Source organism: Anguilla anguilla, chromosome 10 (genome assembly GCF_013347855.1).
Source record: "Anguilla anguilla isolate fAngAng1 chromosome 10, fAngAng1.pri, whole genome shotgun sequence".
In the NCBI taxonomy this organism is placed as follows: Eukaryota; Metazoa; Chordata; class Actinopteri; order Anguilliformes; family Anguillidae; genus Anguilla; species Anguilla anguilla.
The window spans coordinates 42,723,379-42,747,384 of NC_049210.1; the positions used below are offsets into that span (position 1 = coordinate 42,723,379).

General features: G+C 50.7%; 1 protein-coding gene across 1 annotated transcript; it reads right to left on the bottom strand.

Moving 5' to 3' along the window:
- LOC118206533 (zinc finger SWIM domain-containing protein 6-like) lies at window positions 1-22,811 on the bottom strand. The gene is made up of 14 exons (XM_035379334.1): window positions 22,113-22,811; window positions 12,821-13,177; window positions 12,254-12,402; window positions 10,876-11,026; window positions 10,292-10,471; window positions 9,807-9,986; window positions 9,304-9,450; window positions 8,857-9,003; window positions 8,086-8,346; window positions 7,444-7,579; window positions 4,284-4,441; window positions 3,778-3,941; window positions 3,341-3,422; window positions 1-3,014 (listed from the first exon to the last, which is right to left on the bottom strand). The coding sequence occupies exons 1-14, from the start codon at window positions 22,531-22,533 to the stop codon at window positions 2,107-2,109; spliced, it is 3,441 nt and encodes a 1,146-aa protein (XP_035235225.1). The 5' UTR covers window positions 22,534-22,811; the 3' UTR covers window positions 1-2,106.
- Window positions 22,812-24,006: the final 1,195 nt, after the last annotated feature.

The following is a 24,006-nucleotide window of genomic DNA, read 5'->3' on the forward strand; positions in this document are numbered from 1 at the left end:
CTCTGGAAACAAATGTTTTTTAATTAATACAAGAACAAAAAAAATGCAATCATTGGATCATTATCAAGTATATAAAAACAGTGATTTTTGTTACATAAATAAATTTGTGTATAAAATCTTAATTTCAGTTCCATGACCAAGTTTACACAGGTGGTGATGTACACAGTCTTACCAATAAAAATAATAAATAAAATGTTAAACATAACTTGTTCAAAATAAACAACGCAACAAAACCTAAAATAAACCTCTTGGAAATATTCAAATTGTGGGAACAAAAGGCAATCAACTTTTTTTCTTTTTTTTTTTTTAAACCAAAAAGATGACATTGCTTTTTTAAAAGCAAAAGTTTTTTTTTTTTTTGGAAACCGTTCAGATAAAAGTTAGCTTTCATCAAATGAAAGGGAGTTTGGTCTTCAGAAGTCCTGTCTAGCAATCTTGGAAGAGCTGTAAAAATTAAAGGAACAGGAAAAGGTATATTCACATAAAACAACTGACCATCCAGCTGAAATAAGACCAGCAACAAAAAAAAAGAAGCAGACGTTTAAGACCTGGCAGAAGAGCAGAATTTTAGAACAGGTTCCCGACTCAACACTGAGCATTCCGAAGCGTCTCTGTGACATCACAATGGCACAGCAATTGCGTCATCATAATCGCGAAGCGTTCTGTGACCTCACAATGGAGTCAATGTGACAAAGCAGCGAGTTCACCAGCATGCTGTGCATTCATATCTGCGCGGTAAGTTACACTGAGCTGTATTTTTAGAAGGACTCCTTAAGACGTGCCACCACTAACTGCAGTGCTGTCAGGCGACTGTGAACCCGCAGTCAGGCCGAACCTGTCCTTCTGTGGTTTCACATCGCTCGGATGATGTTGGCCTCGTAAACCTCTAATCCGCTCCCCGGGGGAGTCGGCAGACTTTCTGGAAGCCTGTTCCTGGCCTGAGAGAGATCAGCAGGACACAGTGTTCCGGCGATTTACAAATCGCAGTGCCAACACTCGCGTCCCACCTTCGGACAAATGGGGCCAATACTGCGGTTCTGTGTGTATGTGTGTGTGTGTGTGTGTGCGTGCGTGCGTGCGTGCGTGCGTGTGTGTATTCTTTACTCGGCATGTGTGCGTGTGTATGTCACACATATGTGTGAGTGCATTAATGCTTTGTTTGTAATTAAATATGTTTTGCATACTGATTCTGAACATGACCACCACTATTATTTCCTATTCATTCACTGGCCTGCATAGACCCCCCCCCCCCCCCTAAAAAAAGTCCAGGTCTGTCCTTCTGATGTGTTTTGTGTAAAAAGCTACTGCAGCTTCAAGTATTGTTTTTGCATTACATAGAATATGCTTTATAAATTAGTTAAACATTATACTTTTTTTTTCTTCTCCAGACATATCCTGTATTATATACACAATACAATAAAACACTCTCCTTTTTTTGTTTTCATTTTCGTTTTTTTTTTCCTGCGAGAAATCCCTGAGAAATTATGTTGACACGGTTGCTGAAGTTTCCACGCTAGTGAGCTCCGCCCCCTCCAAGCCCCGCCCCCTCCTTCTTAGCCCCGCCTCCACACAGCCCAGGAGGACTGGGAACCTCTGGTGCAGTTCTGTCCCCATTAAAACCCTCTGCTCTTATCAAACATTAAAACGGGACTGCTTTTCTCTCACACTTTAAAGAGGTACGGGTCCAGCAGTGTTTTACGCCGTGTTTTCGTCTTCGTAACGTAGCTGCACCACGCGCTTCAACTCCCGCGACCAGACAACATATTATACTCAGTATAAAATGACAATTAAGCAAAACCGTCCATTTTCTCCTTCTCCTTCTCTCAAAAGCACACCTTTTCATGACGTGACAGTTTCCTCTATCATCGACAAGAACAGTTCTGTACAGGTAATAGCAGTAATAATAATAATAATAATAACAATAATATTAATAATACCGGCATGGCTCTCCTTTTTTCCTCCCCCCATCTGTTTTTTTTTTCCCCCCTTTTGTCCGTTTTTCAGAAGAAGAAAGGCTCAAGTAATCGCAGGGGGCGACGGAAGAAAGGAGGCGGCCTCCGAGGAAGAGGACGACGAAGACGAGGAAGGAAGGAAGGAGGGCCTCGGTCATCCGAAGCGCTCCCTCACCAGCATCATCAGCTTCTTCTTGCCCTTGTAGATCTGCTTGAGGTTGTCGATGAACTGGGTGAACTGGGCGTGCCCGTCGTGCGCCATCAGGAAGGTCTCGCGCGCCTTGCCCAGGAACTCGATGAACTCGCCGTAGTGGCGGGGGCTGATGTGCGTCAGGCGCGAGTGCGTGGTGTTCACGTAGGCCCCCACCGTGGCGTCCAGCAGCTGCCTGAGCGGCGCCTTCTCCAGCGACATGGCCGCCTTCCCCGAGCTCCGCCTGCCCGGCAGGGCCACGCCCCCGCCGCCGGCCACGCCCCCGACCCCGACCACGCCCCCGACCCCGGCCACGCCCACCGTGCACCGCCGCAGGATGTCCGACAGCACGGTGGCGCACTTGACGCTCTTGACCACCAGGGGGACGACGGCGGCCAGCTCGCTCTTGCCCAGCGACAGGCTGAGGGTGCAGGCCCACAGGACGTCGTTGATGGCGGGGTGCGTGTCCTGGTTGTAGCTCAGGCTCAGGTGCGGCAGCGCCAGCGTGGCCAGCTTGTAGGCGCGGCCCGGGTAGCCGCGGTGCTCCATGTAGCGCGCCACGGTGAACAGCTGGGCGTGGCTCATGCCGGTGGCGGCGGCCTCCAGGACGATCTGGTAGGCCGTCTCGAAGGCCATGCGGTCCTTCTCGCACAGCGTGAGCGCCGACAGGGCGCAGTTCTGCGGGTCCTTCATGGCGCACTGCAGCGCCAGCGTGCGGGCGCTGCCCGCCAGCCCGTCCTGCTGCCGCCCGTCCAGCCGCAGCCGCAGCGCCGTGGCGTTGGACATCACCGCCGACGCCACGATGCTGGTGGCCTCCGTGGGCGTGAAGAGGGTGAACCAGTTCTGCATGATGCTGTCCAACGCGTACACGCCTGAGAGGGGGGGGAGAGGAGGAGAGGGGGGAGAGAGAGAAGGAGAGAGGGAGAAGGAGAGAGGGGAGACAGGGGGAGCGAGAGAGAAAATGGAGAGAGAAAGAGGAAAAGGGGGAAGAACAGCGTGATTTCAATAAAACCAATAAAACCCAAACACAAAACCTCTTTTTGTCTGTCTATAAATGCCTACGTCCATATTAAAACACTGTATTGAGATTTAAAGAATCTCCCCATGTTTGGATATACAGTAACCACCCCCTTGTGAGAGAGAAAGAGCGAGTGAGAGAGAGAGAGAGAGAGAGAAAATAAGAAACATGGTCGCTTACCAACTTCTGTGGCACACGTGACTAGCCATCGCACCATCTCCCGCCGGCGCCAGTTTAATGTGGACAGAGTCATCCTCATTACCTGCAGACCGGAGCAGAGGAGAGGAGAGAGGGGGATGAGGGTGAGGAGAGAGGGGAGGGGGAAGGGGGAGTGTGTGTGTGTGTGTGTGTGTAGGGTGGAAATTCAGGGGGCTGAATTGCCGGTAATTTCTCCCCACCTGTTTCTGTTTGTTCTGCTTTAGTGACATTCATTAATTATCTGAATAATCTGCACCCGTCAGCAACAAGCTTCCTCTCTTAATTACACAGGTTCAGCTTTAGTGTGTGTCTGTGCGTGTGTGTGTGTGTGTGCGCATGTGTCTGCGTGCATGCGTGTGTGTGTGTGCGTGCATGCATGCGTGCATGTGTGTGTGTGTGTGCGCGTGCAGCACAGTTACCTGTAGTCCCAGCTCCAGGGCGACCTTGAGGAGGGTGATGTCCGGCAGGCTGTCTATGAGCGTGGCGATCTTGAAGGCGTCCTGGGCCAGCTTAAAGATGTGGGAGGAGGAGTGGATGTTCTTCTGTATGGACTCCAGCACCGTTTCCAGCCTCCGGCTGTCACCTGGAGGGCAGGGAAATAAACACAGGGCTGCTCACTGCACTGAAGGTACAGCTGTGGGACAGCAGGCACAAAATGGCGGCTCTCCTCTCTGCAGAAGTTAGAAATGCTATGAGACAGCCTGCACAAAATGGTAGCTGCGAAACTATAGAAAGAGAACACACAAAACGGTGGCTGCGAATCAAGGTACCAAATTGTGGGTGTGAAACCGCAGGCACGGAATGGTGGATGTGAAACCACAGGCACGGAATGGTGGATGTGAAACCACAGGCACAAAATGGTGGATGTGAAACCACAGGCACGGAATGGCGAGTGCGACACCGGAGGCACGAAATGGCCGCTAACCTTTGGCAGCAGTGAGCATGGTGGAGGCCAGCTCGCACTGCTGGGACTCGATGTGGCTGAGGGTGAACCAGCGCGGGTAGCGGTTGTGGACGACGGAGACGATGTGGTGGGGCCGCGACAGGTCGCTGGCGGTCGCCCCGGTCTCCAGAACTGGTAACCTAGGAGACGGACAGAACAGACCATCAACCAAACACCCCTATCAGTCCCCATCCCTCAATCCAGCACTTTTTTTTTCTCCAACCGGACACTTTTCTGACACTCAATTTCCATTCACTCAATTAAAAGACCTGCTTGACTGGATTATAAATAAGTGCTAATGAAAGACTCTTGTGGGTTTAGTTTCCACACACAGGGAACCAGGCCAAAGCTGAAACGCAGCTGAACATACAGGGGTGTCCGTGAAGTGGAGCAGTTAGAGAGTTGCTTCTAAAGCAGGATTTCACGTGCGTCAGGTGGAAGGCGGCTTTTGCTCCCTCATGCAAAGCTAATTTACATGGACTGCTTCAGCCGAGTAGATGTGTAAATGTACGGCGTGTAAAAAAAAAAAAAAAAGTAATCTGTGTGAATTTCTCACGATAAGAGCGCTCGCCCAAATGTCAGAATGTAAATGCGTTCACACGCCTAGATAGCGAAATGAATATTCAAAAATCGGGTTGGCACAAGCGGGAGGATTAAAACGGTGCCCTTGTTCTTAATATATCCAGCGCGCAGGTGCCAGGTAGGACAGGGCCCAGGTAGAGGGAGACTGAGGCACAGCAGTGGGCCTCCTGAGGGTCTAGCCGAAGCAAGAGGGACGAACCCGACGACCTTAAAAAACGCGGCTTCGCATCGGAGACCTCAAAGAGAAGATCTAAAGCGTCTCATAAGGGGGTGACTTTCATCATCCGCCGGCTCTCAGTCTCACTTAATCTGCTCATTGTAGCCTTGTTAGAAAGTGCTTTGAGGACGCTGCATGAATAGCGGCGAATGAATACACTTAATTAGTTATTATTATATCCATTACACGCGGTAATTACTGTACACATAATTAAATGCTTTCACGGTGCGGATAGTGACTATTGACTGTCAATCTCGCTTTCAGGCAATTTAGGAAATAACTGTTATTCGACGAGTCTCAGAGTTGCGAAAGAATCTCAGAGATGAGAAACATGTCAACAAGCGGAATGTTGGCGAATCTGGTTAAAGGGGGGGGGAGTGAGCCGGCTGGAGGTCAAAGGTCACCGCAACCCCTGAGCAGAAACAGTCAGTTCTGTTCGCAACTAATTCCACACGGACACAATTACAAAGAACAGACAGAGAGAGGGAGAGACAAATGAAGAGAGGGAGGGTGAGAGAGAGAGATAGAGGACAATAAAGAGAGAGAGAGAGAGAGTCGGACTCCTGGAACATGCAGAGTTCCCAGAACATTCTACAGCCTTCTCTCCCTGAGCTTCTGGTCAGCATCACACTGAGCACCCCACCTGCTTCCAAAACGGCTCAGAAATATTCCCCAAATATCCCCCCCCCCCCCCCCCAATCAAAAGGTAAACACATCCTTTCCCACGGCTGCCAGGCAATTCCGCAGGGGAGTACTCAGATGATTTATGCACGTTATTAATGTGGAGCTGCATGTCCTGGAGCCACTCCACAACCTGTGACACACTTACGGCAGGGGCCAGGGGCTTTCGAGGGAATGTGCGGGTCTGTGCCCCTGTTGTTTTGGGAAGGCACGGGGAGTCTCGGGGGGGGGGGGGGGAGTACAAACCCGAAAACCCAGGCTGATCGCCAGCTATTACGGAAGAGAGCGAGCGAGACAGACCACACTGCACGAAGCACACCGTCCAGCTCTCTCTGTGTGCGCATAAACCTCCTGATAATTCTATTCAAGTGAACACAGACACACAGATACAGACTCACAGACATACAAACACAGGCGCACACACACACACACACACACACACAGACTGACACACACACATACAGATACAGACTCACAGACATACGCACAGGCGCACACACACACACACACACAGACATACAGACACACAGATACAGACACGCACACAGACACAGACACTGACACACGCATAGACACACACACACACAGACACACACACACACACACGCATAGACACACACACACACACACAGCTCCTGCGCCGGTTCGGTGCAGATTTGTAACACACCGTTGCTCATATCGGTGTTTATGAATTTAAATCAGCCCCAAGGCAGGCCCATAAATAGCAGTTTTTCTGCAGTGCTGATGGCTTCTTAACGCCTCTTTACAAGCACACCCCATTTTTCACTCTAATTAGGGGAGGGGGGGGGGCCTGCGTGGCCACGCAGGTAACAGGTGAGACTGTCACACACACGTACGCACACACATACACACACACAGGCACACACTGCTACATCTTTTTTCACATACCCTGTTCAGCTTTGAAGGTTTTTATTTTTTAAGATTGTTTTTTTTGTTGCATATGCCAGTTTGTTGGTTTGATGCAGGCAGGCTCTCTCTACTGCAGTGATTTAGGGGGTTTGAGGTGGGGGGGTGTAGAGCATTAAATCGTCACAATACGATTCTAAACTTAAACCTGCTGGCGGTCCAGCTGCTACTGCTGCTGATCTCCTCAGGTGACCAGAGAGGCATGGAACACTGTGTTCAAAGATTCAGAGAGGGAGAGGGAGGGAGGGAGTGAGGGAGAGAGCGAAAGAGGGAGGGAGAGAGAGAGAGATTCCTACAGTAGACACTGATTGCCACATCTCTCTATCAGCCCCCTGCTCACTATAGAAAGGCATTTTCACTTCCTGTCTGGGTGCTACTTCACCACTTGGGAAGTTCTAAATTTCAGTAAAGGTCTGAAACTTACTCAGTAAATCCTCATTTCACCCTAATACTCTACATGTCCATCTCAGCGTCATTCAATTTGCATGTGAATTTTATCATAATTTTGCATTATATTTTTCACACAAATATTTACTTATCCAGGTCTATATACCATTAATACCCCATAACTGAACAAACCACCTGAAAAACACAAAATGTGACAATATAAAATGTCTTTTCATTGTCCCTGAGAATGATATTTTTTGAAGAATTATGATGATTTATTTTTTCGCAGATTCAACCTCTGCTCCACCTGCAGTACCCCTCCCCTCCTGGTGTGGCGCTATAACAAACCTCATGGCTCTCAGTGCAATCCTGTAGGCCAGGTCAGCGTCGTGAGGTAGCAGAGAGGAGAAAAGATACTTGGCGAAGGTGTGCATGGGGACGCTCTCCCTGTGAACGATCTCCCCCAGGCCGCTGTACGGACCGCCTGAGAAAGAGAGAGAGAAAGAAAGAAAGAAAAGAGAGGGGGAAGATGTAGAGATTACAGATGGGGAGGGAGCGGGGAGAGCGAGAGACAAGTGTAGAGAGGGAGAGAGTTATAATTCTGAAATTGAACTTTATGGACCACATGTTTTGACCATAAACAATTAATCAAGCAGGAATCTAGTATCCCTTAAGTGGGAGTGTCAGCATGTCAGCAACAGTGTTGGCTACACAGGGGAGGACATACCTTCTAACTGTTTTTGCTGGAGAGAGGGTGTGTGGTAGGGTTTTAAGGGGGCAGACTCCAGTATCTGAGCTTTTGTAGCCAAAAAATTGGGGTATGCTAACTCATAAATGTAAAAAGGGATATACAAATCTATTGGGGACTACCCGGTTGTTTGATTCTCCTCAGGAAAATGTCCAGAGTGAGCCACAACCTCGTGTGACAGCCTGTTTGTAAACATGGTTACAGAAAATAAGGGACGGTGGACTGAGGGACAGCCCCCTCACCTTCCAGGAGGAAAAGGGCCTGCTTGCGGAAGATCTTGAGGAGGGCGTGGTCGAGCTCCACCTCCTGCAGCCGAGCGATGAGCTGCTCCTCGCTGCGGCCCACCTTCTCCTGGGCGTACAGGCCCTCCGGCATGTTCCGCTGCTGCCCCAGGCCCAGCAGCGCCATCTCCACCGCCAGGGGCAGCCAGGGATCGCCCGCCTGCAGGGGGCGCCGCGAGGGCGGGGACTGCGACTCCGCCCGCTTCGCCTGGGCACTGCCCTCTGGGGGAAACACAGGGGCGGAGCATGTGAGCTGTGACTCCTCCCACTGAGACACAGGGGCGGAGCATGTGAGCTGTGACTCCTCCCACTGAGACACAGGGGCGGAGCATGTGAGCTGTGGCTCCTCCCACTGAGACACAGGGGCGGAGCATGTGAACTGTGGCTCCTCCTACTGAGACACAGGGGTGGGGTATGTGAGCTGTGGCTCCTCCCACTGAGACACAGGAGCGGTGTGTGTGAGCAGTGACTCCTCCCACTGAGACACAGGGGTGGGGTATGTGAGCTGTGGCTCCTCCCACTGAGACACAGGAGCAGTGTGTGTGAGCGTTGACTCCTCCCACTGAGATAGAGGAGTGGGGGAATGTAGATTTTTGGGTCATTCTGGGTCATATCTTCTGTTTGGTGGGTTACTCTGGTACTTGTAATCTGTATTAGAAACTACACACACTCTGTATTAAAAGGGGACAAAATAAGATTTAAACCCTAATGAGGCATAGAGTATTCTGGTACCTGGGGGGTCCAGGAAAGAGGCTGAGCCATCGTCTCCCCCCTTCCCTGTCTCTGTCAGCGTGCTGAACAGGGTCCCGATGGGGTCCAGGGGGTGCCCCACCCACCCCTCTGAGTTTGAGATGGAGGTCACGCCTTTATGGAGCAACTCTGGAGAGGGGGAGAGTGAGAATGATCATCTTCATCATCAGGAGGATAATGACTTACTTTCACCATCACCAGCATTGTCATCTTCATCATTACTGAACCAAGGCAGAGAGAAAAAGCGTTACATTTCACACAAGAAAGTAAATGTTTAAATGTTTATTAAAATGATAACATAATAAATTATCATAAAGATAATTATATAGAGGCCGAATGTTGAGCGTAACTCAAAAAAAAACTGTTGATAAAACTTTAGGGCCACCCTGGACCCCCTTATGCCCGGTCACGCCCCCCCCCCCCCCCCACCTTTCTTGTGTCGGCGGAAGAGCTCCAGCTGCCTCTGCTGTTGGCGGCGCAGGGTGGTCACCACGGCGATGGCCAACCGCAGCGCCTCCCGGGGGTAACCATGTGACCTCAGCGCGTCCACCCTGGCGCACGCCGTCGGGACGTGTTCTAGAGAGGGAGAGAGAGAGCAAAGAGAGACAGACAGAGAGAGAATGAGAAAGAGGGGAGAGAGACAGAAACAGACAGAGAGTGGAAAAGGAGGAGACAGGAGAACAGGAGAAAGAGGAAGAATAAGAAGTCAGGCGACACATTGAGAAATTCTCACTTCTGTAAGGGTTGGCGCAAAAAAAATTAACAGACTGTCACAATAGAACGGGGCGACAGGGGTGGGGGGCAGGACTGGTGATGACAGAGAACCCCCCCCCCCCACCTCACCCCCAACCGCCCTCTCCAGAGAAAAAGGAACGGAATCTTCTGTCCTCAGCGTTCCGATTTTAAACAGAAACAGGAAGTGCGGCTCTCACCCTGCCACATGGGCCAGCTGTGGGCGTCCAGGGGCGAGCCGTCCGCCATGTTGTCACGGTAACAGCAGCCAGGGTCCGGGTCGCTGTTGATGATGCGCTGCAGGTGGGGGTCACGCCAGTGCAAGTCGCACGCTTCGATGGCCCTCGTGAACACCGTCCTGTGGGGCCTGCTGGCCGAGTCTGGGGGGGGGGGCAGGGGGGCAGGGGGGGAGAACTCAGGGGTCAGATATGTCCAAATAAAAGCTAATTAGGCGTGCTACACAAAACTACATCAGTTGGGGTACCACACAAATACTGCTGTTTGTCAAAATAATGATCTGTTTTGTCAGTCAGGAGGGCAGAAGCTACAGCAAACATCCTTGGACCTAAGAGGGGTCACGGGTTCAAATCCCGGCTGGGAACATGCGCCAAAGCAGCCCTGAGGAAGGCGATTCACCTCAGAGGTACCAACAGGACGTGCTCTCTCACACCAGACTGGTTCTCACCTTGGTGGCCATGAGCACCCTGAGGGAGGGAGTGGCTGAGGTTGGGCAGCTCGCTGCCGTGGTTACCATCCTCCAAGGGGCAGACGTCCACAGAGTTCCACTTCCTGAGCTGCCGGAGCCAGGCCCACCTGTGCTCCGCCCGACAGTGTGGGTTCAGCACCACACACATCCACAGAGCGCCTGCAGGGACACACACACACACACAGGTGAGACACAGGAGTAACTGCGGTGTGATGCAGGTGATGCAGGTGTAATGGTGGTGTAACGCAGGTGTAATGACATTGTGACACAGGTGTAATGGCGGTATAAAGCAGTTGTAATGGTGTGTAAAACAGGTGAAATGCAGGTGTCACTGTGGTGTAGCGCAGGCGTGACACAGGTATAACACAGGTCTAATACAGGTATAATTGTGGTGTGATGCAGGTGACGCACGTGTAATAGTGGTGTAATGGTGCCGTAACGCAGGTGTAATGGCGATGTAACGCAGGTGTATTGCAGGTGTAATGACGGCATTAACACAGGTGTAACACAGGTGTAACACAGGTGTAACGCAGGTTTAACGCAGGCGTAACGCAAGCGCTCACCCAGCTCGTCCCATAGCTGCCTGTACTTGTCGGTCATGGCCGTGCCCTGCTGCCTCCAGAGCGCCAGGCGGGGGTCGGCCATGAACTGCTCCGTGATGAGAGTGAGCATGCGCGCCCCGTTTGAGTCCCGCATCTTCAGCATCTCCCGCACCTGCGGGGGGGGGGGGGGGGGGGAGAGCTGTGATACACACGCATTTACACACATACACACATGCACCCGCATCTGCAGCGAGAGAGAGAGAGAGAGAGAGAGCTGTAATACACACGCATTTACACACATACACACATGCACCCGCATCTGCAGCGAGAGAGAGAGGTAATACACACACAAACATACACACACGTGCACACACACACAAATGCACGCACGCACATACAAACATACATGCGCACGCACACACATTCACACCAGCACAATGTTTCCTGCTGACAACTGAATGACAGCACACATTCAGTCAGACACAGATCCATGAGGCGCTGCCCCACATCGCAGAAGAGGCGAATAAATCCTGAAATGTGAGAGAACGGAGTCTCTCTCTGCCCGCCTGTGATCTCCGCTACAAACGTCAGAAATATAAAAATGCCCCGCACATTTAAGGCCAGGCCAGAAAAATCCATAAACACTCAGCGAAGCACAGAGAGAAACACTCTCGCTGTCGTTAAACGGGAAAAGACATTACCAGCAAAGCACTTTAATGTGTGAACACAAGCGGGAGGGCAGCCTTCGTACAAAAACAGCGCCCCACTTTGAATCTGCGCAGCGGAACTCAGCAGTGCTAGACTAACAAAGAGTTTGCACTGAGAAACTCACGGCGGTGTTAGGCTAACAAAGAAACTACACCGAGAAAAATCATTGGTGATTAATCTACACTAAGACAGTCGCTCTGGCTCTCGGATTGCTCACACTGAATCCCTCACTCCGATGACAAACTGGCACTTTGCATTAACACACGACACCAGGCCGGTCCTCAGCGTGACTCGGGGAGGAGATTTTTAATTAAGCAGCGCGCACAGGATAAATTAAGGATCGGAGACACGCGTTCAGCGAGACGCTACACGATTAAAACACCTCTCACAGCCAACCCTCCGTGTCTCTGCCATAAATAAACATCAATGATTCATCTTTTTTAATTAGAATTTACTTTTTCTTTTTTTTTTAAAGAGAATGAGGAAAAACAGAATCAGAATTCATGCAAAAAAAGAACTGATTTAATGACAGTAACTCATGAGTGAGTGACAGAAAGAGACACCGTGAGAATTTAAATTGGGGGGTGAATAATTTGTTAAGATTCAATTGAAAAAACGGAAGAATAGGTACAGTGGGTGTGGCCTTCCAGGGGGTGAAGCCAAGTGTACGAGGGTGGGGGGGGGGTCATACCTTGGCGAAGAGGAGGTTGAGCTGCTTGCCATTGCCATGGTAACCGCCCTGCGAGAGGAAGAGCTTCACCTGCTCCTGGACCTGCTCCTCGTCCAGGTGCCAGCAGTTCTCATCCTCCACACTGGCCCCTGCCGTGGGGTCTGGGGCCCCTGCAGAGACAGCATCAGCACAGGCTTATTCACTGCCTACTTACACCCTACTCACATACTGTACTGCAAGGTGCCTGCTCACATACTACACGGTGCCTACTCACATACTACACACTACTACACACTACTCTCACACTCCCCCCCCCCCCCCCGCTCACCGTGCACCTGGTTGATCTGCGAGTTCTGGGACAGGATGTCGACCTTACTCACACCCTACTCACACCCTACTCACACCCTACTCACACCCTACTCACACACTGCTCACACACTGCTCACACACTGCTCACACACTGCTCACACACTGCTCACACACTGCTCACCGTGCACCTGGTTGATCTGCGAGTTCTGGGACAGGATGTCATCCTTACTCACACCCTACTCACACACTGCTCACACACTGCTCACACACACTGCTCACCGTGCACCTGGTTGATCTGCGAGTTCTGGGACAGGATGTCGTCGGCCAGGCGCTGGGCGGTGGGCAGCACCTCGGTGTGGTGCACGGTGATCAGGTACTGCACCAGCTTCTGCAGCTGGTCGCGGCTCATCTGCAGCAGCGTCTCGGAGATGGGCAGGTGCAGCCGGGCCTGCTGCGGCCGGCGGATGCGGTGCAGCGACAGCGCCACCACGTGCGCGCAGTAGAAGATGTCGCGGTCGCCGCAGCTGCAGGTCACCGCCGTGATCTTGCAGCGGTCGAAGCTGATGGACACGCTGTAGGACGCCTCCGGGTCCGACGCGGTGGCGGGCTCCCGCACCGTCCCGCTCAGGTGGAACCCTGGGGGGGGGGGGGGGGAGGGGGGGAGGGGGGGGGGGGGCAGGGAGGGAGGGAGGGAGAAGAGAGAGGGCAGGGAGGGAGGGAGGGAGGAGAGAGAGAGGGGTTAGGGAACATCTGGGCAGCAGTGTAGTATAATGGGTAAGGAACTGGTCTTGTAACCTAAAGGTCGCAGTTTCGATTCCCTGGTTGTTGTACCTTGAGCTAGGTACTAAACCTGCATTGCTTCAGTATACATCCAGCTGTATAAATGGACGCAAATGCGATGTAAAAAGTTGTCTGCTAAATGCCTGTAATGTAATGTAATGTAATATAAGATGCCCTTTGATCCACAGAGCTGCAGGTTCCAATCCCGTAATTAGTGAATTGCCTTTACCATCACCCAGCTGTATGAACGGATAATGCTTATACAGAACACTCAGCTGGACGCTCCAATCCGCAGTCGTCATAGCAACCCCAAAATATTATAATTTCTTCCTCTTTCCCCCCACCATTTCAGTTTCGTGCAGATCTGCTGACAGCTGATATCTACCCTGATGGCCACATGGCCACATGACTTTACTTCCATTAAAACTACCAGAGGAGGGTAAATATAAAACATCATATGTAAGCAACCATGGATATTTGCTTATGAAAAGCAAACAATCCGAAAATAATCCAGTTAAACGGAAAATGCATTTCACATACATTCTCGTTTCTAGGATTGAGTACTGGTAAATCTCATGTAAAGCACAGCTCATGTATGTGTCGATTAAACATCTTCGAAAACATGTTTTTTTTTTTTGTTGTTGACCAGAATGGAGGGATGAAGAACAGCAAAACAGAGGGAAGGGGAAAAAGGAAGGGAAGAGGAGGAGGAGGGGTTACGGTGAACTCCGGGGGTAATCTGAAGGGTGTTTCACAGAGCCGCTAATTTAAATAGCGTTTCATCTCCTACTTCAGCAGGTCTCCGGGAGACTCTGGGTAATTATATGCGCATAACTTATGCATATATTACGCAGAGGGGGGAGGGAGGGAGGGGCCAGAGCTGAATGTGAAATATGAGCTCATATCCATATGAAAGGGCCGCAGCCCGGCCGCCATCATGCATTTATTCATCTGCGTATGAAAGAGGAGCTACAGCGGCAGTGTCACGCAGACATTAACACACGCAGAGGAGACGGCTGAATACTGACATCAGAGCCTCCTTTCTCCCCAATTAACGAGCGCTTGTAGCTTTTCCCCTTTCCTTCTGAAAATTTGGAAAGGCGTGCCTCGCTCACATAATCCTGAGAGGGGACTCTCGAGCGCGCGGGCGCTCCCCTGACTCGCGAGCGGGCCCCTGAAAGGCTCCCCCCCCGCCCCCCCACCGCTGCAGTCCACCTGCTGAGCAGCTGATTCAGGGCCTGAAAGGACAGCAGGTCTCTGCTCTGGTTCCGTCTCTTCTGTCAGATCCAAACCTTGGAATCTCCCGCACATTCCAAGAGAGAGGAAGAGAGAGGATATCCGTCTCCCTCCCCCCCAAACGATCCCAGCTCAGGGTGAGCGCTCTACACACACACACACACACACACACACACACACAAGCACTAACATACACACGCATGTGTGTGCACTCACACGCACACACACACGTACACACACAGCTGCTGAAACAGTGCTAAGCATGAACACACTCCTCTATAAAGGCAGTTGGCTGGAGTACAACCGTACGGCACTCACAACACCAGAGTGCTCCACCGATCTTCAGTACGGCTCTGTAAACCTGCAGACTACTTAACGGGCCCCTTTGAGTTTTAGATCAACGCCTCAAAGCCACGCCAGAGACCTCTCTTCTAACACAGGCAGGGGGAAAGCACAGTCCCACATCCAGGGTACCATGGCACAGGCCAGGAGTGCCCCGACACAGTCGGGGTGCACCTCTGGGTTAAAGGGAGGACGTGCACAGAGATTTAGCACAGCCCCCAACACTGCGCCACAGCAGAATCGAAACTTTCGGGCAGTATCCTTTGGTGGGGGGGGTGGGAGGAAATATGACTACTTCCACCACCCCCTCTTCCTGTCGACACACGAGTAAACATCACACCTGGCAGTCGTACCTGAATGTGGTCTTCATGGGGACACACGGTTACTGTCATCACAACTGCGCAGACAGACGGGTGAACACCGCAGTGAAAAAGCTGCACGGTAGCTCCACGGTTTATACATATACTTCTGCGACTGCTGGGGAAATGTCTGGAGAAATGAGCATAGCAAGGTGTGCACACACCATCTTGAAGTAATATAGGTCACGCCTCTCACTGTTTGCTTTACACTTATTTGACATGTATTCAGTTAGCAGATGTGGGAAGTGACAGGAGTGAAACAGAGCATTGCAGACCACACACACACACGCACGCACACACAGCATGCACACACACACACGCACACACACACACACACATGCACAAACACACACACACGCACAAAAGCACACACACATGTACACACGCACACTCACAGGTACACACGCACGCACATAGGCACACACACACACACACACAGTGGCAGCTGAATGATACATCACAGCTGCACACTCAGACAATTTCCTCCAGATCACCTTCCCTCTGCGCGGTCTCTACACCCCCCCCCCCCCCCCCCCCCCACCCCGACATCAGAGCAGCTCTGACCTCCCACTGCACCTGCCACAAGCATCCAAATGGGTCACAACAGGAAGGGGTTCCCCTCTACACACAGCTGGAGCGGAGTGGGGGAGGGGGGTATCCCAAATCCCAGGGCCCCAATCCGAGACACAGCGCTGGAGGAACATCCGAGCAGGAAATCCCCCCCCCCCCCATCCAAAAATTCCCTCCATGACCACACACCCCACTAGTGCCCTGGGCGCATACACAACCCCCCTCCCCCCTCCCCCCTGGAACAGGCAGGACAGCAGGTGCAGAACATTCCCACGTGTAATAACATTACGGGAACCAAAGAGCTGTAACTCTATCCAGGGGGACAAATAATAACGTAACACTGCAATAAGAGACTTGGTGTGGAGGAGGAAAAATAGGAAAGCAGGGTATGTTCGAGGGGGAGGTGGAAAGACAGAGAGAGAGCAGGGAGACAGGAGGAAAGAGTATGAGCTACAGTGAGATAAAAAAATTAGCCAGATCTGTGAGCTCTGTGTTTATTAAAGCACTTCCTCTTCACCTACAGCCACCTTTGACCCTTAACCTTTCACTTCCTGATGCACGGGGAAAGGCCATTTGTCAGAGTGGTGCAGGGTTAGGGAATGCAGGGGGTAATAACCCCCCCAAAAAAAACCTTCCATTGTGTAAACCACCCCCCCCCCCACCCTCCCTGAAAAAGAATGTTTTAACACCGGACCACAACAAAGCCACGACCTCACTCCCACTGAACAGCTAACACGTTTTAATGTCTCACTCTCAGGTAACCTAGACTGAGGTAACTCTCTCGGTAACTCCTGGAATGTCTGTTTGAGATTAGGAAGCGTCCGTTTCACACACCCACCCCCCACCCCCCCACCCCCCCACCCCCCGGTTCCAGCGGAACACCAGCAGCAGAAGCACTTCCAGCACAGGGGGCCCCACCTGTTTCTCCCCCCCAGAGAGACGCTCACGCCAGGGGGAAAAAAAAGGGAAATCCAGGCAGCCTTCTGTGTGTGAGTAAAGACTACACACACAGGGAATTTCCCACACTGGAGTACGTCCTTCCTTATGGTTGCCGCACACACACACACATTTGCATGCACAAACACAAATAGAGTTACACATACAATCATAATCAGACTCGCATGCACGCACACAAACATACACAGACACACACACACACACATGCATCAATGCACAAGCACAAACAGAGCTATACACACATAATCAAACTCACATGCATGCACACACATGCATACACACAGACACACACACGCACCAATGCACAAACACAAGAGCTACACACACAGAGTCATAATCAAACCAACAAACACACGCACACACACTAAAACAAACACAAGCACAATATATACAAACACATACACAGACTTACACACACACACACGTGCACACGCACGCATGCACGCACACGCACACACACAACCGCTCATGTAACCCGGCTCCCTCCTGTATGCAGAACTAGTCACACTGAGGGCCTGTTCTCTGAGTGTTAAATATGGCATCCATACAGCCCACTTCCTCTGGGTTAGCTCAGCACAGTGCAGGACCAGCCTATGAGTCTGCCTTACACCTCCACAAACACCCTATTCTCAGCTCGACGTTCTCTCTCTCTCCCCCTCTTTTTCATTCTCTCTCTCCCTCTCTCTCTCTCCCCTTCTCACTCTCCCTCTCTATCCTTTCCCAACTGCTGCAAATGAACTGGGAATCCTTGGCAGTAAACTGGCCTAGGATCGGTCAAATGGGGCACATAAAATTCATGGAGCTCTGTAGTAATGTCGGTAAAACTGGTCTAGGATCAGTTGAATGGGGCAGATGCAGTTCCAGGAGCTCTGCAGTAGTGTTGAGTCAACTGATCTGGGAGAATCTAATGCTGTGGATTCCTTCCCACCTCTGACAGTGGGAGAGATTTTCCACACTCAAGCTGTCCTGATTTACGGGAATTCTAACATCCTCAGAGTGAACAGAAACATCCGTCCGGTCCAATGGAGGGATCCGCCATTTTACCTCCTCTCTCTCCTCCATCTCTCCTTCGCTCCATTCATCTTCCCTCAATCTGGCCCCTCTCTCCTCCCACCCCTCCACTTTCTCCATCCGTCTCTCCACATCTCGCCCATCCCTCTCTCCCTCCCTCCCTCCTGAACGTGAGAAGCAGTGTGTGACTGTGACTGTAGGACATTGCAGCAGTTTGGTTCAGTATCTCTGCACAGCAGTGAGGGGGGTGTGGTGACGGGGGTGGGGGGGTGGGGTACTCCAGGCGGCTGCGGTGAGTGATGGGGGATGCACTAATCACATTACCCCCCCCCCCTCACCCCCCCCCCAGCTGGAGAGTGCAGAACTGAGAGCAGAGGAGAATAAATCTTTATTAGCGGAGTCTTGTGGGCCTTAGCAATCGATACAGAGCAGCGGCCTGTCAGAGGCCAGCTCTATCTCTCTCACACACACACACGCGCGCACAAGCACACACAAGCACATACACAACAAGCGCACACACAAGCATGCACAAACATACACACACACGCACAAGCACACACACATGCGCAGGTGTGCGATGTGGGATCTCCTTGCAGCCCGTAGGATATCCTCTCAGACGTGAAAAGCGTCAAGGTGTGAAATGGCAGTGCCTGGAGAAGAGGGGGCGGGGGCATGTGTGCGGGGGGGTTTCAGCAAGGTAGGCATACTCGAGATCACCAGACAGAAATACTTACACTCAGCCAACAGCAGACGTTTCTCATTACAGAGTTTATACAACGACCATTTATCAATTGGGAGGGGGGGGGGGGTGGTTACCCCAAGCCAGATGTACGAATGGGAACCGGGCCACCGTACCGAGAGATCATTTATCAGGTCCTGCAACGCGGACATCGGCTCCTTCCAAACACGTCCTATAGCGTCGCGTTTTCCATCGACAGACGCGTCTCTGGTCCAATGAGACGCTTAGGAGCGGTTCTGCAGCGAGACGGCTGTCTGTCGTTCCCTGTCTCACTCACTCACGCACGTACGTACACACACAGCGCATGCACGCACCGCATGTACAAACACACCACGTACACACACACACACACACACCATGTACACACGCTAAAAAAGCAGTCTAATAGGGTCAGAGTAATCTCTAGTGTCTATGCAGCTTCTGTGTTCACTGCAAACATGTGCCCTCTCCCCCCCCGCTCCCCCCCCCCCTCCCCATTTAACCCGCCTCTATAATAAGAGGAACATATGCCTGCCATAGACTTCACATTAATAACACAAAGGGCCCGCAATCACAGGATCAGCAGGGCGTCAGGCTCCGCCTCCATCATCCACTGACAGGCGGAGTACAGGCCAGGACGCCGGGTGAGCCGAACTTTCACCCCCTCCCCCCTCCACCCCACACCCCCACCCCTGGGGGGTTGGGGATTTGCCAGTGACTGACTGCCATGCGGGGCTCCAGCACCCTTGATTCCCGGCCCTAATTCTGAAATGCATTGTGGGATAGAACACAAAAGCAAAACCTTTGTGAGCCATCCTAGACGACGCCGAGCCGAACAGAACAGGAACGTATGCATCATGTGTGAAAAAGAATAATGTCGTAATAATAATAATAATAATAATAATAATAATAATAATAGAATAATAGTAATAATCAGAAGGGGAGGAAGCCACTGCCCTGTCTGTATTAAATATCCACCATTTCTGAGGAAGGGGGATTGGGGGCTGTCAGTGTCCTGTAGGGACAAAGATCCCCCCCCCCATAGACACACACACGGGGGGGTGAGTCACTTCCCCCTGTACCCCACAGTAAGGTGAGAACCCCCTTATCTCCCTCACACAACTCCCTAAGCTCCGTAAATCCACCCAACAAACATCAAAAGACGGCCACTGGTGTCTTCTCAATAACACAAAAGAACATGAATAACTTACTACAGCTACAAACTATTACTATTTTACTATACCACCATTACTGATAATGAAGACATCAAAAGCACCGATTTGTGGCACGGGGCGAGCAGCCCAAACACACGCAGTTATTTTTTTTATGATCTCCCTGTTGTTGCTGAGAGAGGGGAAACGTGATCCCGCAGTCTAAATCTTAATACTCTTTGAAATCAAGCCTCCCTCGGACCCCGCTCCCCCCTAAAGAAAGGCAGAAGTGGCTCTTCCGGTGGCGCAGAGTAGGAAGTTGGGAGCGCGTGCCTCGTGCCTCTTGGCCTAACGAGAAGCCCCCGTCACCCCCACCGCGTTCTCTGAAAATAAGAAGCCTGCATCTTTTATTTATCGCTTTTTGGCTGGCCTTTTCTCTCTTTTCTCCCCCCCCCCCCTCAGAGAATTCCATGAGATTCCGAGATGTGATCGGCCAAGAAACATTCCCAGAGTGATATGCTGATGTTCCTTATTGTGAGTCCACATAACCACACACACACACACACCGCATCCCCTGCCAGCAAAACCGAAGCTAACTCTAGTCTGCAACCTTTGGAAAACAGAGAACAGTTCCTATTCATCTTTTTTTTTTTTTTTTTTTAAACAGCACCCGAAAAAAAAATTGCCCGGATGCACAGGGCTTTAATCAGATCCAATAAGAGCAAACAGAGGCACGCTGGCTATGAACTGCGAGTTGGCCGGACTACAGATGAGGAACCGCTCGAGCCTCGCTTCTGAGGAAGGGGGAAGGTTGGGGGAAGGTTGGGGGGGGGGGGGGGGGGGGGGGGGGGCTGGCAGAGAATAAGGTTTGGAGATCGGAATTAGAAATCAAATTAAAGGGCTGCGACGCGATTCGAATCCTGAACCGTTCCAAGTGTGAAGAGACCGCAAGAACGCCCCGCAGACCGGAGGAGTCCTTTAGCGCGAGATAAGCCAAGCGGTAAACAAAGGTGCTGGAGCACAGCGCGTGCAGCCGCAGCGAGTGGCGCACACTCGGATTCCGCAGATTATTTCGACAATGGAAAAGAGGAATGCGCCCTGACATTTTCACTGCTCTTGGATATTTATTGCATTGTTTTTTCCTCCGTTCCACTCATTTTATCTGGCTTGGCAGTGCCGTCCAGTTTCTGAATCGGCCAAGTCCTGACAGGACAAATGCGAACCGGTTAGTTGTGAATTGCCAATTTCCGGTACAGAATATTTAAGAAGTACATCTTTAAATCGCCCGCACGGCCCTCTTTCCAAATATTTTCCATTCCCAAACAGTGAAAATAAATTTAAAGGGGCTTTGCTCGCTTTCATTTCAGAAAGCTGAAAAGCAGCAAATTGCACACGAAATTGAGAACGAGCTCAGCTTTCAGTGGGAATGCCTGACGGCTATTTGATATGCGCACTCCGCATATGAGAAAAAAAAACTAGGGAGGTTGGCTGCTTCCAGGAAAATTCATAACCACCGTGGTCTTTTACAATAACAAACGTGTTGGCTATAGCTGGTATCCAAAGAGTCGTGTACAATTACGCTCCACCTGCTAGCGACTGAAAGGAGTGCATACCGGAATGCCTGGAAAAAGATAAACCGTTGCTAGCAGGTTACGGCAAATAACCTCCCCCACCGCCTCCCCTTTCATTTCCCCTCAAAAAAAGAAAAAAAAGAAGAAAAAAACCGACAGTCAAGAAGGGTAAACTAGCTATCCATCTAGCTACGCCCAAACATGTACGCTTGAAATTTCTGTTTACATTTCTAAATACGAATCTCGTGAGCTATCGATAGGAGAATATGAGCAAATATGACGCACGTCGAACAAAAGTCATTGTCTGAAGAGGAATGATCACTTAGCTAGCTATGCAACCTTGTTGTCTGTCCGTTTACATTTAGCAAAGCAGTGATCACTTCCGTAATTATTTTCCACTCCACTTCGATTGGGTATCTAATACAAAAAAATACATTGGCTATATATCGCATTGACTAAAATAGCTTACCAGCTACCACACAAGCCTACTAGCGACCACATATATTTACATAATTAGCGAGGTCGCGCTAGCAAGCTAATTATCTGCCTTCTCCAGTTCTGAGCTGGAACACAGAAGTAAAAAATGTTAAAGGAAGTGCATTGTGTTTATGCAGATAGCACATGTAACGCCTGCTGCGCGTTACGGACACATTCCGTCCTTTGTTCAAAGCAAATTAGCCCATTTTCGCTTTCCACCGTGATTTTCACACCGTTCTTCGCGTTTATTCGACAGATATTTACCCCTAGTCGATGGCAATGTTTGACTTTTTCCTCTCACCAAGGAGCCTCCACAGAGTTTTGAAATAAATGCGAATAAACAAAAAAACAACCCCCCTCCTCCGCTGCCCTCCCCTCCAACACTCCTAGATCACTCACCGACTTGCAGTACGTTGTCAACGCACCCACTCTCGACCAAAGCGACACCCCGTCTGAAAGGCAGCCGACTCTCGTCGCCGTTCTCACCGGCAGCCCCACTTTCATCTCCGCCGGTATTGAAAGAGGAATACATGCATATCTCCCGTTCGCTCCGAGGGAAAGACCAGTACACAATCCTTCTCTGGACGGGCTCCGGAATCCTTTCAAAGCGCTCCTCCACCCTCTGGAACGGCCACTTCTCCGCCACCTTCCTCGCCGCGATGTCCAGGAGCGACTCCGGGCTCTGGGTCTTGCACGAACCAGTCTGACCGGAACCAGAACAGGCAGATCCTCCAGCCCGCTGGCCCTGTCGGCACGCAGCATTGTAACCGGGTCGGCAGCACAGCCGTTTGGCCGGTGGCTGCTGAACGCGCTCCGCCATGATCGCACTGCTTTCGCCCCAGTGCGAGTCACCGTACCCTATTAATGGGACAAGGAAGAGAGAAATATACAATTTAGTCGATTGTTTGCCGTATATGGGCAGGCCGGCCTTGTGTGGCAAAGTGGGCGGCCACTGTGGGGGCTGTCAGATCCTTTGTGCGACCAAATTAAGCAAGAGTGGGTGGAGCGGTGACCAGCTGCCAATCCATGTGTGACGCCATATAAGGAATGGAAGGCGGAATTCCCAACTGTCGGCAAATCCTCTCTGAAGTCCTAAAACAACCGAAAAGGAGGAGTTCGGTGATTTGGAAAACTTTTAAGTTCTTCTCGCTTGAGTGTATGGGCGGAGCCGTGACCCGTGGGCGGTTCTTTTTTTCCCCACAGGGTGGGAAGGGGCGGCTTTGGCCGTCCCAAGCGGCAACCGCGAGCTTTTTACAAAACATCACGAGCCTGGCAGTGAAGGACGGAGGGGGCAGGGTCCGTAGGGTTTTCCGTGTCCCTGACAAATGAATTATTGCTGTCATCGTCAGCTGGCCCGTCTGTAGCTGGGGGAGGGTTAGGGCGTGGAGGGCGGACGTGACGCTCTCGTGCATCACGATATTTTATTCGGAATGGAATGCGGGGCTGGTCTGGCTCGTGCTCGGGCATTATACTGTAGTGCACTGTAAGATGACGTCAGGATTGTTTCAAAACAAAGAACGAGCGGCTCAGGGAAACGAAACTTCCCGGAATCACATAGCGGAAAGAGGCTTTTCCGGTTCAGTAGTATCTTTTGACGTTAAATAATTTTCTGCAGGGGCAAGGACTAGCTCTTAAAGATTTTGCTACAAATAAATGCAATAATTTATTCTATCCTATAGTCTCTCTCTAAAATATCTTAAAATATTTATTTGGTTTACCGAGATGAAACCTGCCAACAACTGAGTGAAAATACCAAGAAAAAATTTAGAGAAATTGCTGAAGCTCTCTTGATCATTTAAATACTTTATAATTCAGTTTTTCTTGAAAGTATTGTCCATTGTTTATTGTTCAAAACTTTAGTCAAATATCTCAAATATTGCATAATAGGCGAATAGGCAGGTGGTTTTATTTACAGACTTGCAGAAGTTGGTGAAAAGAAGGACTATACAGTGAAAATGAAGAAAAAAAACAAAGATCAAAAAATGAAAAAAAATCTGTAATTTGAAGATGAATGTGAAAAAACTGTCACAATAACCGGGGCTTCTAAAGGACAGTTTACAAAACACCGTTAGATTTAAATCAACTCACGCCAACTGAGCCACACAGCCCTCTCCCTCGGCTGCTTTTACCTGCTTTCCCCCTGGAAAATCCACCTGGCTTATAAAGGCCATGTTCCACTCCGAGGCATAAACGAAGTGAAGCCATTCCCTCTCACTCTCGGGTAGAACATAAAGACCTGCTGAACCAGACCAGGAAATACGGAACAGGAAAAATTTTTTTTAACATAAATAAA

What these genes read in the sequence shown, in the direction of transcription:
- LOC118206533 (XM_035379334.1), bottom strand. Translation starts at nt 22,533, where the DNA reads ATGGCGGAGCGCGTTCAGCAGCCACCGGCCAAACGGCTGTGCTGCCGA. An exon ending in GCAGCTATGGGACGAGCTGG is followed by an intron (nt 10,472 to 10,875) that starts GTGAGCGCTTGC and finishes GTGTCCCTGCAG; the next exon opens with GCGCTCTGTGGATGTGTGTG. An exon ending in CCCTGGAGCTGGGACTACAG is followed by an intron (nt 3,423 to 3,777) that starts GTAACTGTGCTG and finishes TCCGGTCTGCAG; the next exon opens with GTAATGAGGATGACTCTGTC.